The 15,502-nt window shown below is 56.3% G+C and overlaps 5 protein-coding genes across 5 annotated transcripts; 1 reads left to right on the forward strand and 4 right to left on the reverse strand.

The window, feature by feature from the left end:
- Nucleotides 1-374: 374 nt before the first annotated feature.
- On the forward strand, nucleotides 375-1,508 carry VDAG_09385 (uncharacterized protein; the record flags this gene model as incomplete). The annotated part of the gene is made up of 1 exon (XM_009655687.1): nucleotides 375-1,508. The coding sequence occupies one exon, from the start codon at nucleotides 375-377 to the stop codon at nucleotides 1,506-1,508; it is 1,134 nt and encodes a 377-aa protein (XP_009653982.1).
- VDAG_09386 (CipC protein) lies at nucleotides 1,502-2,302 on the reverse strand (the record flags this gene model as incomplete). Its single annotated transcript, XM_009655688.1, has 3 exons — nucleotides 1,502-1,807; nucleotides 1,876-2,059; nucleotides 2,290-2,302. The coding sequence occupies 3 exons, from the start codon at nucleotides 2,300-2,302 to the stop codon at nucleotides 1,615-1,617; spliced, it is 390 nt and encodes a 129-aa protein (XP_009653983.1). The 3' UTR covers nucleotides 1,502-1,614.
- Nucleotides 2,303-3,243: 941 nt separating this feature from the next.
- VDAG_09387 (uncharacterized protein) lies at nucleotides 3,244-4,077 on the reverse strand (the record flags this gene model as incomplete). Its single annotated transcript, XM_009655689.1, has 3 exons — nucleotides 3,244-3,453; nucleotides 3,528-3,967; nucleotides 4,029-4,077. The coding sequence occupies 3 exons, from the start codon at nucleotides 4,075-4,077 to the stop codon at nucleotides 3,244-3,246; spliced, it is 699 nt and encodes a 232-aa protein (XP_009653984.1).
- A 1,594-nt stretch (nucleotides 4,078-5,671) lies between these two features.
- VDAG_09388 (mechanosensitive ion channel family) lies at nucleotides 5,672-8,299 on the reverse strand (the record flags this gene model as incomplete). Its single annotated transcript, XM_009655690.1, has 2 exons — nucleotides 5,672-6,529; nucleotides 6,611-8,299. 2 exons carry the CDS (start codon nucleotides 8,297-8,299, stop codon nucleotides 5,672-5,674), a joined length of 2,547 nt encoding a protein of 848 aa, XP_009653985.1.
- A 3,468-nt stretch (nucleotides 8,300-11,767) lies between these two features.
- On the reverse strand, nucleotides 11,768-14,780 carry VDAG_09389 (neutral alpha-glucosidase AB; the record flags this gene model as incomplete). Its single annotated transcript, XM_009655691.1, has 2 exons — nucleotides 11,768-14,640; nucleotides 14,699-14,780. The coding sequence occupies 2 exons, from the start codon at nucleotides 14,778-14,780 to the stop codon at nucleotides 11,768-11,770; spliced, it is 2,955 nt and encodes a 984-aa protein (XP_009653986.1).
- Nucleotides 14,781-15,502: the final 722 nt, after the last annotated feature.

Genomic DNA, 15,502 nt, shown 5'->3' on the forward strand with positions numbered 1-15,502 from the left:
GTGGCGCAGTATCGAATCCTGCAGATCCCACCCCCCTCCAACTGGCGATTTGTTCCAATAGGCTCATTTGATTGCTCGTCGTTGGGTCACATCTACTGTGCCGCAGAGGTAACCAACGTTTGCTGACATCACAGGCATCAATGGCCGTAGCATTCGCCCCGTCAGCACCACCACGGCTATGGGTATCACCCGGATGGCCTCACAATTGTAGAGGTGGAAGGACAGTTAAAGGAGAAGGGTGTCCCGCCTGGCCAAGGTCATTCTGGAGATATTCTGCACATTCATATTCATCACCCACTCCTCACTAGATCATTGTCCTCCGCTACTCACGGACATTTCCCACTTATACCTATCAGGCAATCCAAGTCATCATCATGACCTCCATACAAAGTCAGATCGAGGCCGCCGCGTCAAAGAACAGCGAGCTCCTCTCGATCCTGCGCGAGACAGACCACGCAACACCTTCTCTCCTCCAGCAGACCCGTCTCCTCCACGACCTCACGACCGAGCTCCAGGCCTCGGCCAAACGCTGCCGCGACCTGGAGCGCCGCCGCGAGTCCGAGCTCAAGGACCACGAAAAGTACCGCGACAGCGTGACGCGCCGCTTCCTGCACAAGGCCGTCGGTCGCTCCAATCAATTCGCCGACAAGGCGGCCAAGGAGGAGCGCGAGTACTTTGACGTCTTGCAGGCGGCGCAGCGCGAGACGAGCCTGCAGGACTCGCTCAAGGAGCAAGCGGACCAGGCGCAACAGGTCAAGACCGACCTCGAGCAGCAGGTCGCGCGGCACCGCGACGCGCAGCGCGCGCTCGACGAGCTGTACGGCGGCATCTTTGCGGGCCCGACGCAGGGGTTCCCCGAGGAGGACCGCAAGGAGCAGGACGGCAACCAGGCGCTGCAGGCGTACCATGAGCACCGCGGCAAGGTCGAGGCCGAGCAGCACGTCATCCAGTTGCTGTCGCAGGGCATGCAGAAGCTCAAGTACGCGCTCGAGAAGATGGAGAGCGCACTGAGCCACTCGCGCATGGACATGTTCGGCGGCGGCTCCATGGCCGACGCCATGGAGCGGAGCAGCCTGCGCAAGGCGGAGCAGGCCGTGGCCGAGGCCAGGATGCAGGTGCTGCGCGCGCAGAGGATGAGCCCTTTCGTCGGCGACTTGCCGGACGTCGACATTGCGCAGGGCAACATCATATCGGACGTTGTTTTTGACAACATCTTCACCGACATGCAGTTCCACGACAAGATCAAGGCCAGCAGGGAGTCTGTTCGCAAGTGTGCCGCTGTCATGAACCAGCTGGGCTCGGATGCTAAGAGTCGACTCAATGCGCTTGAGGACGAGCTCAGGGAGAAGGAAGGGGTTCTCGAGAGCACAAGACTGGCGTTGCAGAAGGAGAGGGAGGCCGTCTTTGAGAGGGTTCTCGGAGGGCAGTTGCCTCAGACGTCGTCAGCAAATTCGAATGCCGTCGAAGCTCCGCAGGGTGCCAAGGCCATCGAGGCCGGGCTGGTTTAAGAAGGCTTCATGATTTTTGTAACATAGTTGATACCACGCGCAATGACATTCTCAGGTGTTCCTCTCACCACTTTCTGTGCATGTGCCAAGTCTTGTGGAAAGACTTCTACCACCTGCGGTTCTCCTCATAACCCCTGTTTGCCTCGTACCGTCTATCCTCGTACCCTTGATTGTGGCCGTAACCTTGGTTTTCGTCGTACCCACGGCTCTGGTTCTGACCAAAACCCTGATCCTGGTCTTGGCCGTAGCCGCTGTACCCCCTATCCTCCCGAATATGACGATGCGGTTCGCGTTCACGCCTAGACATCTCCGTCAGCTTTCGCAAGTACTCAAGTCTCACACAGATGCAGCAGGGACATGAACTTACGGGTCGTACTGCTCCAAGTCACCGTACTGGTTCTCATACAGGCTCTCAGCCTGCTTCTCTGCATGCCTCTTGGCTTTTTCCCTATCAATGTAGTCCAACCCCTTGGTCTCGACAAGCTTGTCAACCTCGGCACCAGCGAAGCCCGCGAGCAGCTCCTTGGCGAATGCGTGGTGGACGGGCTCTCCTGTGTCATGTAAGCCGCGGTCTACGCCTGTGGTGGGGGGACAATGCATACCATTCTTGCGCTGCCTGTCCTCGAAGAGCTTCATCGCCCCAAAGGCAGCACCGCCGGCGACGATCTCGTGGCTGAGTTTGGACTCATGGTCACCGCGGTAGGCGTTGTCGTAGTTGTCTTTAGCCTCGTCTGTCTGCGCATTAGATTTGCTCCAGGGCATGGGTTAGAGGGGCGCGAACCGAATCCGAACATCTTGCGGGAAAACTTGGTTAAGACAATGAATATGTATACGACGAAGACGATGTGACCAGGATGTGAGCAATCGATGCAAGTGAAAGACGAGCGCATTCGAGTTCTAGAGTCACATTGCGCGGGCTCGATGGAGATCTTATTCCTCGAAGCCAGCCAGCTCACAGCTACCCCTCCTACCGGCCCCCAGATACCCTCCCGAAGCCTCGCTGGCGCGAAACAAGCTTTCGCGGGCTGCCGACGGAGCGCCCCATCACGCCTGCACCTCCAATTCGTAGCAGCATAGAGGAGGGGACGCGTCAACCACACGGCACCGAGAGCTGACGCACGTTGGCGCCCAGGCTAGCCCTGCAACAACAAAGGCATCGCGGCGAGTCGAGTTGAGGGGTGCGAGGAAGCAGCAGCATCGAGCTGAAAAGGGACCCCTTCTTCTCGGATAGGGTGCCGAGTTTGCTCTGGCGGCGAGAGCCCGGGTTGGTTGGGATTGAGCCTCACGCAGCGCCGCGCGCATGGGAGGCTGACGTGTCGGGCCCGCGTCCGGCACATCGGCATCGCCACTTGCGCTCCCCCAGGCTCTGAGCCAGTCAGTGATGGCGGCACCAGGGCATGGCAGCTGAACCGGCCTGATCTATTTATGCTCATGTCTATACTTCTTCGAGGAGGCCGCTGCCGGTCATCCGGGCCCTATGCCGGCTGTCGTTCCGCGCCGATGGATTCGGGCGAGGCCGACAGGCGGCGATGCAAGGGTATGGAGGCATGACGGGTCGCTTGTCCCGGGGGGTGGGAGGTGGACTACCTCGGGAATTCTGGTCAAATTCAAGAGAGGGTGAATTGATTCCTCTCAACTTCAATCGAACTCCCTCGGTCCCGATCAAAGAACCCCGAAACAAAGAAGCGCCTGCAAACCTCGACACGTGGTACGCCACCAAGCCCTCGCGATCCCCTCAAGCCTTGGCCTTTGCAAACCTCTCCTGGATCCTCTTCACCCAAGACTCCCCATCGTAAATGGCGTTGACACTCTCCTTGTTCCTCACGGCGTCAGCCCACCTGGTAAAGTTGGGCGCCTGCTCGGCCAGGTCCGCGACGATGGCCTTGGGCAGCAGTCCATATTCCGCAGACGAATAGACGCGCAGGATGAACGAGCCCGTTTGAACCTGTGCGCAAACGTTAGTACGCCTCACTCGTTCACCCACTGACACCTGGCATCTCGGGGGCAGGGGGGGCTCACCTCCGCCAGCGTGATCTTGTCGCTGCCGCCAAAAAAGGGCGCGGCGTCGCTGAGGAGCGGCTCAATCTCCTTGACAATAGTCTCGACCTTGGTCCTGGCCAGCTCGGCCTTCTCCTCTTCGGAGCTGGCGCCGATGATCTTGAACAGCAGCGGGTTGACCTTGGAGAAGTACGTGTCGACGAAGAAGTTGATGCGCGCACGGCGCAGGGCGCCGTCCTTGGCGTCCGAGGCCGGGAGGAGGTGCGAGGGGTGGGCGTCGGCGAGGAACTGGGCGACAATGGCCGACTCGGTGATAATCTCGCCGTTGTAGGAGAGGGCGGGAACGAGGCCGCGCGGGTTAATCTTGAGGTAGGCCTCGGTGCGCGGGGTGTTGAGGTCGATGATCTCCTCCTTGAAGGGGAGGCCGAGCTCGGCGAGGGCGATGTGGGCGCGGTGCGCCCCTGATGGGTGTGAGTGTCACGATCGGTGTCGCGAGGAGAGAGAAACAATCGGCTGACTTACAAGGGCAGCCGTGGTTGGTGTAGAGGATGAGCTCGGGGGCTGAAGCCATCGTGACAGGCGGATTGGTTGGGGTTAGAAGTATAATGAGAGTGTAGACCGAAGGGTTCAACGATCGAGTTCAAGTTATATTGTGACTTCATCAGCATCGGCGAGGGATGTCACAGCTATTTATCGACCTTCAATCTCCCCCCGCCAACCCCTCCTGACCCATCCCAAGCGGGCGTCGCATCATCGATGTCGTGATGGGACTGGCTTGCATGAGGTTGAGGCGCTACCACTACGAATGCCTCTCCACCACTCTATTCCCCGCAATGTCACTCTGCCATTGCCTGAATACTCGCTGATCCACTTGCTTGGTCAGTCAAACACCATCAAGTTTCCATCAGACGCGTGGTGTCGGATCTCAGGCAACCTTGATGATGATGCGGACAAGCCTCCCAACACCATCTCTTGACCAATCTTCCCTCTTTCAAAGACATGTATGCGTGTCAGACGGAGAAAGTCAACCGTTCTTGGTTTTCCACGGATATCTGGTCCGCATTCTTGGCTGGACAGGCGAGGGAAAATGCCCCTAAGTCCGGAGGCCTAGTCCAGTCTTCCCGTGGGCGGCTGATGACAAACTGCTGCGCTGACAAATCGAGCTCATCGGCCCCTGTGCTGCGAACTCTCTTTCGTTCCGATACATTGCAACGACAAGAGACAAAGACATGCCAACAAGGCGGTTCCTGCTTCGGACGGCTTCGATCAGGACCATCATTGACCACAGCATGCGCACCTCTACCGCGAAGTGCCTGATCGATTTCTTGTGCATCGGGCTTTATACTGCGGGCGCCAGTCAAAGTGATGCACGGTTCCGGATTGCAGCCGCCCCAAGTATGCTACAGCCGTTGGGCAAGGAGTCTTCAAGGATCAGACGCTCTTCCGCACAATTCCATCATGCCTTCGAAACCTCCGTGAAGCTATTTATTCTATTAGATGGCGAAGGATTAGAACCCTCAAGCGCGTACACCCACTGGACTTGTCGGAAGCTGTTCCACCAGTTATGACCTTGTTGCAAGTTTCAGCTCTTAATGCTAACGACATAGGGGCCGTATCCGGCCACGTACGAGGGCCTGAAGGGCGAGGCTGTCAGGTTCCCTGGCTTCCAGTGACCGCTCATAGGCGGCCGGTGGTGACATGTGTAAGACCAGTAAAACGGCCGAGCACCGCATTTGTCTGCCATATTGACGGGGCTTTTCCAAAGCCTGCACATCTTGAGTGAGACTTTGGCGTAGGGTGCCGCGTCGGTACGGATTAAAATTCAGAGCACAAGAACTGTCCTAACGTACAGGTAACTTCTCAGGCATGTATTTGCCCCTGTCGACCATATAAATGAACCGATGAGGCGATCACTGGCCACATCAACTGGACACATTGAATGAGCCACATATATCTTCGGCATCCCACAATTGCACAGAATCTCTCTGCAGTAAGCCAAAGCCATGATCACGATGAAAATTCTACATTCTAACACTAACGTCCAGTACAGCCATCAGCCTGGGCTACAGCCTTTATCTGACGTACTCTCACATCCAAACAGAACCTTGGAAACCCCCTCTTCTACTCATGGTATATCCTCCAAACACATATGAAATCTAGTCTTCTCACACCATGTCGTTCGGCGGCTTGGAGGCCGTGCTCCTGCTGCGAGCGCGGCCAGTGAAAATATGCCTTCGCGACGTCGAGTCCTGGCTGGGTCGCGCGGCGCCGCTGGTACGGGCAGGGCTACTGTCACGATCCTGGCTGCTTCGGCCGTCACGGAAGTTGCTGCTGCTGTTCTCGCGAATGCTCTGCAGCCGCGAAATCTTGGGGGTGTGCTCGGCCTTTCGGCTCTCGAAGACGTCCTGGAAATCAACGAAAGATTCTTCAATCAGTGGAACAGAGCGAACAGCAGGCGTATAGGTTTGACGAGAGGCGGTGGATGCGCCGGACGTGACGGAGGTCGAGTGCCGCAGAGGCGGCGCCGCAGCAGAGCCGGATACTGCTCCGGGGCCAGACGTGCCGCTGGGCTTGGTCGCGGAGTTTTCGTACGACGGAGGTGGCGCGGCACCAGCCCAGTGCAGGGGGAACTCGCGAGAGCCACCGGGCTGCACCTGCCACGGTCCCTGCAGGCCAAGATCGCGAATCTCAACCATGAGCTGAGCAACGAATTTGTTGTGGCGTTGCAGACGCAACAGTTCGTTTTGAAAGTTGGACTTGTGGAAGAAGATGAAGTTCATGGTAAAAGACTGCACATCGTTCAGGGTGCGAACTTCGGTCAGCACACTAGGCTTGTAATCGCGCTTGTTGGCCAGGCAGTAGTCAGTCATGCGAGCCTTGAGATCCTCGATGAGCTGGGGGTCGGTGCCGAATCCGAGACGCAGCTCGACGGGGTCTGCGAGACCGGCGGAGCGGCGCTGGTTGAGGATGAACAGAGTGTTGAGAACCGAGTTGGGCGCCTGGACAATGTGCCCCTCCATCTTCTTGAACTCGGTGTAAAGTAGGGAGATTTCAGTGACGTATTATTCATCGCCCTGGAGGGTCGTGCCGGTGTTACCGTACACGGTGATGCGATCGCCGACGTCGAATGGGTGCTTGACAAAGACGAAGATGATCGACTGCAAAAACTCCTGGGCAGTAGCCTGAAGCATCCACGCAAGGCCCAGGACAGCTGAGCCAGCGGATGCGAGGCCGGCGGCCGCCGAGCCGGAAAGGATCGTGATAAACACAATGATGGAGATGACAAAAATGATGAAGAAAAAGACCTTGTCAAGCTTCTGAATGACGGAGTCCAAATCCTTGAGGGAGGCAGCAATGGCCTTGCGCTCAAGATGGATCTCGTTGCAAACGCACTCCATCTCTTCCATGCTGATGTCGCCATTGAAGTCCTTGTCGAAAATGCCAAAGGCATGTTCAGCTTCCTCCTCCGTCTTGAAAGCAATTCGCATGTCATCCTCGTAGATGGTCTCGTTGTTGGGATTCAGCAAGGACCGGTAGATCAGCCGAGCGAGAGAGTGAGCCGATGACGACGTACGCAACAGCTCGAAGACAATCTTCTTCGAATGGTTCAGATCGGTCTTACGGCCGATGAAGTCGTTACCGACACGGTTCGCGAGGCCACCAGCCTTATTGAACACCTGGCGGACATTGTTGTGCAGCTGGGCCATGGGCGTGCGGCTTCCGGATCCTTCCCTGGCTTCACCGGTTGTCTCCCAAATGGCATCGTCGTGAGCAATCTTCTCTTTGGCGTAGTCATACAGGTGAATGAGATGATGAATGTCGCTTCTGTTGTCCTCGATACGCTTGGCGTAGGTGCGCTGGTGGAAGGATGTGGCGATCCACTGTATGATGATCTTTTCGATAAAGTTGAGGGCAGAAAGGACAAATATGGCGATGATGACCTTGTACACAGTATTGATCCATTCGACCGAGCCATCGCCGTCACCAGTACGGGGGACTCGGTGGCTGTTGTTGATGGGCTTGAAGGAGACCAAAACCGAGAGCATCCATATGAAGAGCGCTGTGTGAAGTTCAAGGACACGACCAATGTCCTTCCACTTTTTGCCGTTGTTGGAGCCCATCAGAGTAGCAATGCCAGCAAATGTGGGTGGCATCAGAGACGTGATCATGCGAGCGCCCCAGATGGTGCACCACACAATCATCAACCATATGCCAAACCACATCAGCTCGACACCTCCATCACCGCCAACAGGCCGGTCGCCAGGGCTGAAATATCCGATCAGGATGGGAATCAACAAAAGCGTGGCGCCTGGTAGCAAGTAGAAAAAGTAGCGAAAGCAACGCGGGAGCTTCTTCAGCCAGCGAAGGAGCCAGTAGCCAAAGATGCCGGCCTTCTTTTCGGGAGGCGGGCGCTCGACCTTCTCGTCCTCTACTGGTTTACCGGCGAAGAGATCCTCAGGCTCGGGCTGGTGTTGGCGGCTACGAGAGCGGGACCGGTTCAGCTCGTTCTCCTGATTGGAGATGAGACGCTCGACACGGAGAAGCTCGAGGTCGTCGGTGAGGCGGCTTGCTTGCTCGCGGGTGCCACCGCCATTGGGAGAAAAGGGCCCTTCTGTCGGAGGTGCGAGGTGGTTGTGCGAGTCCACGTGGAGGGGCATTAGGGGCCTTTCATGACTGGGCTTTTGTGATTCCGTGTGGGACTGGAGATTGGTCGGGTCGTGGAGCGTTTCGGCTGTGTGGTTGGAGTGCTTCTCATCATACTCGTCGTGCTTCTGGTTGACTGGAGACGACATGGTGCCTGGAGTGGCCTCGGAGACCAAATCAATGGCAGTTTTTCGATGGAGTCGTTCTGTTAAGGATGGTGTTGATGAGCCTGAGGGTTGTGGAGCAATGCGTAGCTATGATGAACGGGGAATTCAAGAAGCTGGAGATATTGCCGAGGCCAGAGTCGGGGCGCCTCAGAGGCCCTGCCCTGAAGCTTTTGGAAATCGTCAAGTCCAAGGATCGACCAAGGAAAGCAACTTAGGTACCTAGATAGGTAGATATGTAGAAATAGCTAAGAGAAGAAAGAAAAAAAGGCCTGAACCCAACGAGTCGGTTCGGCAGGATGCAGCGGATGGATGTGTGGTCACTTTGGGCTTTCACGCGTCAACGACAGACGAGGAGGGATAGAATGACAAAACAATGATGAGAAAGTGCAGGAAGGAGCAGGGGAAATAAGTTCGGAAGGAGAAATCGAGAAAAAGGGACAGGGAAGGGAAACAGCGACCATCAATGGATGCGTGGAGGTGGAGAGGAAGGAGGTGGAAGTGAGAGAGAAGGTGCCCCCAAGGTGGAACCCAGGGTCCATCGAGGGAAGCTCCAGACCATGCTCGATTCGATTGCATTGAGCGCTCGAGGCTTGGGATTCCTCGGAGTTTACCAAACTCAGGAAAAGAATCACCCCTCCCAGGCGTTTGCATCTTGCAAATCTGTCTGTTCTGCCGTCAACCGTCCACCACCAAGATGCTCAAGGTGGGTCGAGAGGGGCCAGGAGCCTTGGAGTCTTGTCACAACCTCCTTCGTCATTTCGATCAGGGACCCACCACGCTCCAGTCTTTCTCTGCGCAGCACACTTGGCACGTCGAATCAAACCTCTGATGAATCCCACCGTTTCTAGCGACGGTGCGAGGCGAACGATGATGGCCCAGCGGGTCTGTTCAGAGTCTGTTCAGAGGTCTGTTTCCTCTTGTTTGGAGGCTTTCATCATCCCAATGTCGACATGGCTCCGAATAGACGTCACCGAACGACTTCTGACGGCAAGACTAGTCCAAGCCAGCAGCTTCCGACGATCGGACTGCCGAGTGGGAAGTGAACCGATCCTTTCACTACGACCTGTTGTGAAGCTTCGCGGCATTTCGATACCTTTTGACGAAAAGATCTGATGAGCATGGTCGCCCGTTCAGCCTCTTCCTGGCGCTGCCTGCCGGCGCGTTCCTGACACCGCGATCACCACTCTGTGTCGTCTTTGCGGCCATGCCATCCATTCATAGGCCCTCGGGACAACGACGATCCCCCAACAGCACACCACTACAATCTCTCGCTTCTGCAGGGCAAAAAAGCCACAAGCTCGTATCACCTGTACTGCCAAGGGGGAATCCGCTCACTCACATGCCTGGCAATCGCGGGACGAACACGTCGAACCGGCATGAAGAAAAAGATGGCAGAACTTGAAGCGAGCAAAACACCAGGCCTGACGTCACGGCGGGCCCTCCCAACTCCCCGAAAGCACCGACCGTTCAGCATCCACAAGGCCTCTAAGACCTCCCCCCTTGTCTGACGTCCCCTTGGCAAGAAGGCAGGCCCACAGCCGCCAAGCCCGTGAAGGGGGCCAGCAGCGAGCACCGTCCGGTAAGGGCCCCCTCCCACTGGGTTGCCACCGCACCCGTACCGCCGGCACCAACAGTGCGCCGTTCGCCTGCCAAGACCCGCGAGTCCCGCGTCCAGGGCCGGCGCCGTGGGATCACCTAGCGTTAGATAATTAAGGTGCGCCAAATTCGGCACCTTATCTGACGGTAGACGGGCACCGCCATGCGCTTGAGGCATTGTGCCTTGCCCTCCTTCTCCTATTGCCTGCATGTGGCTGTTTCATTTCATTCCGATGAGAGAATTCCGATGAGAGGCGCTGTTGTGCGAATCAGGCCTTCCATGTCCTAGCCTTGTGTTGGCTCGATAAGGTGTCGGGATTGTTCGAGACCGCGCCCGCCTGGCTCCCCGAATGGTTCTTGCTCCCGAACGCGTCTCTGTCTGGTTTGAACGTCCATCGCCCAATTTACTTCCACTTGGGCAGCTTGCTTGATTACAGGGCACGTTGACGCCACCCGCCAGCAATGCAGGAACATGTGCCGCCGATCAACGCCCCCTAACGCCATCTGGCCAGGGAACACATGGTGCACTGAGGCCTTGGGGCGCCTTTGCCGCCCGCCACGGACACCCTGCGGCCGTCGTGGTTTGCCGCCCGTGTGGCGCCCGGCCGCTAACTAATTCTTTCGGCCCGCCTGCCAACCGCTGTTTTGGTCGCGCCATCTCTCTGGCTTCCAATGCTGGCGGGCCGCGCTGGCGGCTGGTTCTGTTGAGAAAAGACTCTCAGACACGCCAACAAATGCATGTTTGGGGGATTTTTACCATGCTCTGTTCCAGGGAGGCTGTGATGAGCGGCTGGCGGTTTTAAAATCCCGCTTGTGAGAGTTTGATAGATTGCTGGTGATTTCGATTTAACGTTTTGAGTGTATTCTGCTGTAGGTAGCTTGAGTTTTCTGCCCTCTTGGTAAGTAGCTCCAAAACGAATTCAACAGGCGGTAGTCTCGTTTGACACCTCGGCCCCGACCATCGTTAACAGCTACACAAGATGACAATGTGTCGAAACTTTCATCTTGGGGTAAGAGCAGTCCGTGGAGTCTCGACTGCGCCTTTCATTGCGCCGAGTCGACGGCAGACGGCTACCGCTCCGCAGGACGTGCGGTCTCTGTGAAACCCCATAGGATGTAGCCCAGCGCCGTGTAACCGCCAGCAGCGAGCGCGAAGCTACACCGATCACGCTCCTCGGCCTCTGCACACCAGCATCAAGCACGTCTCTCAACACCATCCACCGTTCTGCCACCGTTTCCCGCGCCGCTCCCAAGATCGTCGCCTCCACTCCACACACTCATCCGAAAATACACACGACAGTCCAGAACCCTCGATCAACAGTCCCCAGCTGACCCACCAAGAAAGGGTAGCGAATCGTCGATCGACCGAGATCATGATCGAGCACAGCCGGAATACAAGCAATGAAATGCGATGGCCTGTCTTGGTATCCTTGCAAATGATATACCACAGTGACACTCGCTGCCTCATGGCGGCGGCCCCAGAAGCCTAAAGACCAGAACCCCCCGCGCAAGCGATCGGCATGATGAGGTAGGTCTGCTTCTTCCCCGCTCCGCCTCTCCCGGAAATTTTAATGTGCTTCGGGTCGGACGGCATCACAGATTCTTCGGGGGTGGTGCCCCGTTACTCTTCGATGGCTGCATGGATGCGGTGGCAGTATGCTCGCAGACATCGACCAATGTCTCGTACCAAGATGGGGTTCACGATATGAGCTTGAGAATCGGCCACGAATCATTTTGACAGACCATCCAAATTTCGTGAGTCTGCGAATGCAGAACAAGTGACATAAATCGTGTGTACGCAAACCAAGATATTACTTGATCAACTTTGGCTCGGTAGCCTTCGGATAACCCACTCTATGCTAATTTGATAGTCCAGTCAGCGCCGATGCGCGCACCGACGCGGCCAACCACCGCGAATGCCGCCCGGCCCTTCTCCGCCTTGTGGTAGCGGACCTGCGCCGTCCACGTCTTGCCCTCCGACTCAACCTCCACCGCCGCCTTGTCCCACGCAGCCGGGGCTCCGACAACGACAATCTTGTCGACGTGGACAGCATCCATAGCCTCGAGCCACTTGCCCGCCTTGATGGCCTTGGTATCACGGCCCTCGGCGTCCACTGACGAAAGCGTCTTGGCAGCCTTGTCGAGGTTGAACTTCCGGTGGATGTATTGCCCGCCCTCGTAATCAAAAGAGTCGCCGTCATCGACGTAGAGTTCGCCCTCAGCGTTGCCGACCTTGTTCACGGCGACGACCAGGGTGTAGTCGTCGAACCTCATGAGATGGCTCGAGCGACGGGGAATATCGCGACGGGCAAAAATGTGACCGCCGCGCATGAGGAGCGCCAGCTTCTCGAGAGGCGTGGCAACTGAGACGCGCTTGCCCTTCGACGTCGACTTGACATCATAAGTGAAGTAGTCGTAGTAGACCTCATCATCGGGAATGTAGATCTCAACCGACTCCTGGTTCTGCTCCACAACAGGCTTGTGAAGAAGACCAGTCGAACCAACAAACAGCTGGTCGTCAATGGTGAAACCGCCCTCATCAGAGGGATGGGTCCAGTACAGGGGACGCACGATGGGGCTGCCGTTACGATGAGCTTCATGGAAGGCAGTGTACCAGGAAGGCAGGAGGGTGTAACGGAGACGCAGCGCCGCAGTGACGATACCTCGATACGGCTCGTCCAGCAGGTAGGGTTCGCGGCGGCGTGCATCGATATGGGCGTGTCCGCGGAAGAAGGGGTAGAAGGCGCCAGCCTGGTACCAGCGAACGACAAGGTCCGCCTCGGGATCGCCAAAGAAGCCACCAACATCAGAGCCGGAGAATGGGAAGCCAGAAATGCCCTGGTTGAGGATCATGGGGAGTGAGATGCCGAGATGCTCCCAGGACGCCTGGTTATCACCGGTCCACATGGCACCGTAACGCTGCGAGCCAGCGTAGAAAGATCGAGTGAGAACGAAAGGTCGACGTAGCTCGCCCTTCTCGCGCGTGAGGAGTGCCTGGTAGGTGGCATTATGGAAGGTCATGCCATTCAGGTTGTGCACGTCGCGATGCTCCCAATCGTCGAAATGGATGTTGTCCTTCGGCATAGTGACCTCTGGGCCGTTGAATACCGAGGGTTCGTTCATGTCGTTCCAGATGAAGGTGTTCTTGAGGGTGCCCTTGAACGCGTTGTAGTTGAAAAGACCACTCCACCACTCGATGGCCTTGGGGTTAAAGCAGTCAATCCAGTGAGAGGAGCCTGGCCAGCACCAGCCGTCAAAGATGTTGCCGTCCTTGTTACGAACAGCAAGTTCCTTGCTCTTAAGCTCAGAGACGACGCTGTAGCCATCCTTGTTTTTGATGTGAGGGTCGTTGATGAGGACAAGCTGCCGGCCGTGCTCCTCGAGGTGCGCGCCCATGCTGATGGGATCCTTGAACATATCTTTGTCCCAGTTGAAATACATCTTGTCGTCAGCAAACTCAATGTCGAGCCAAATGACATCGTAGGGGATCTTGTATCGGTCCATCTTGCGGTCGACATCTTTCACATCGTCATCAGAAACGTAGTTCCAGCGGCACTGATGGTAGCCGATGGCAAACTCCTGGGGCATGGCAGTCGTGCCGGTGAGTTGGACGTAGTTTTTAGTCACGTCCTGGGGAGTAGGTCCAAGGAAGACGAAGACGTCCAACAGACCACTCTCCGACATCCAGTGGGTGTTCGTAGTTGTCTTGGAGCCGACGATACCGCTGCTTTTATCCTTGGTGATATCAATCCATGTCTCGGCAGCGTTGAGCCAGAAGACACCCACAGTCGAGTCTTTGCGGTGGGCCTGCATGAATGGAATGGCGCCGTAGAGAGTCATGGGGCTGTCGAGGACGTACTCAAACACGTCTGCGTTGTACAGACGATAAGGTTCGGTGTACTGGCCGTCTCCACCCTGTGTCTGCTTGAGAGCCATGGGACCAGCGTGCTCGGGAATGCCAAAGACATGCTCGTAGCCCACGAAAGAGATATCGAGGGCGACACTCTCTGGGCCCCTGGGCTTGCTGTCTGTGTTTCCGCCAAAGGTCTCGTCCCACCAGGTGCTCTCATCATCACCAACCACCGTTTCGGGTGTTTCGGGTGTTGCGGCCTCTTCGCCCTCGATGGGCTTCTGCTCGCCATCGGCGGCTGGCTCGACTTTCTCAACGGGCTTCTCAATCTTGGGCCTCCAGTGCTCCACGTTAAGTAGTCCGCCATCGTTGAACTTGATCTGGGTGGCGCCGTCGCGCTGGAATTCAATCCCAAAAGGCGAGAGCTTGATCACTGCCTCAAACTTGTGGGAAGGACCGTATGCGACTGTAATTTGCGACTTATCCTGGTGTGTGATCTTGGCCTCCGTGTCCAAATCGAGCCCGCCGGTGATGGCCAACTTCTCCACTCCGTTGAATCGCTCCTTGCGAATCTTGCTGTCGTGCCTCAATTCAATGTCTTGCTTTTGGCGCCTCTCCTCGTCGACGGTAACACGAGCAGTGCCAGACTCGAGGAAGGAGATGGTTATCGGCAGTCGAACCGTATCCTTCTCGTCATTGATCGTCTTGAGAATGATCGCTTCGAGCTGACCATCCTGAAAGGAGGATGATTCGGGGAGGATATCGTATGGGGCAGTCCACGCTGAGCCCTTGGAGTTGATGCTGTCGGCATAATCACGGTTGCGCTTGCAGAAGCCAGACTGGTGGCATTTCTTGAAGTCGTGTTCCTTGACGGCGACTTGATCAGTCAGCTTGCTAATTCAATCAAAGTTGTAGGGATTAAGGTTGCGACATACATGCTGAGGGGATCAGAGTGCCGAAGGACAGCAGACCGAGGATGGCTGTCCGCCTCAAGGAAAAAGGGCTGGGAGGCCCCATGGCGAGAATGACGGACGATGCTACAGAAATACAAAAACAAAAAATAGAGAGTGAATTTTCAGCGCAAAAAGGCAAGCATTGACATGTCAGATTGTAGCTGCACGATGCTGTAGTCTTGTTGTTGAAGATGCTGAAGGCGCTTATGATGATGTTGCCAAATGTCCACGATGTTGACCTGGTGGCAATAGCGACTTGAGCTGTCCTTCGGGAGACCCATTCAGGGTTAGCGTCGAAACGGGACACAGGGGGGTGATAACCCCGCGTTGTGTGTTGACTCTGATACGTGCATAGAACGGCATCAAGGTCTGAGAACACGCCAGTCGTGTGAACTTCCGCCGAAGTCTTTCAAGCTTCAGGATGGCTGTTATAATTCATCCTGCTTTCACGATTCAATACCTCCGTTGCTAGCCTATGGCGGCGCAGAAGCGGCAATCTGCGGATGGTAGGGTGGAAACGTATTCGCGAGACCAGGTGTATTCAGGAAACAGGAATAGAAGATAGTTGGACGCCCTGGCCAAGCTGTGTGGGAAGGAGCTCCAAATGCCAGCTTTGTGCATCTCATTATAACGTCAATTTGAATAGGCATTGGGTCGAAGCGTCCGTCTTTGCGACCTTCTGAACATCTTTCTGGGATCAATCTATCTACAGCAACTGGTTTCTTCTTGTCCAACGCATTCGATTCCGCGCATCCACAAAGAAACGGCGATACTGATTCTGCTTCG

The sequence above is a fragment of the Verticillium dahliae genome, genomic scaffold (assembly GCF_000150675.1).
Source record: "Verticillium dahliae VdLs.17 supercont1.25 genomic scaffold, whole genome shotgun sequence".
Taxonomy (NCBI): domain Eukaryota; kingdom Fungi; phylum Ascomycota; class Sordariomycetes; order Glomerellales; family Plectosphaerellaceae; genus Verticillium; species Verticillium dahliae.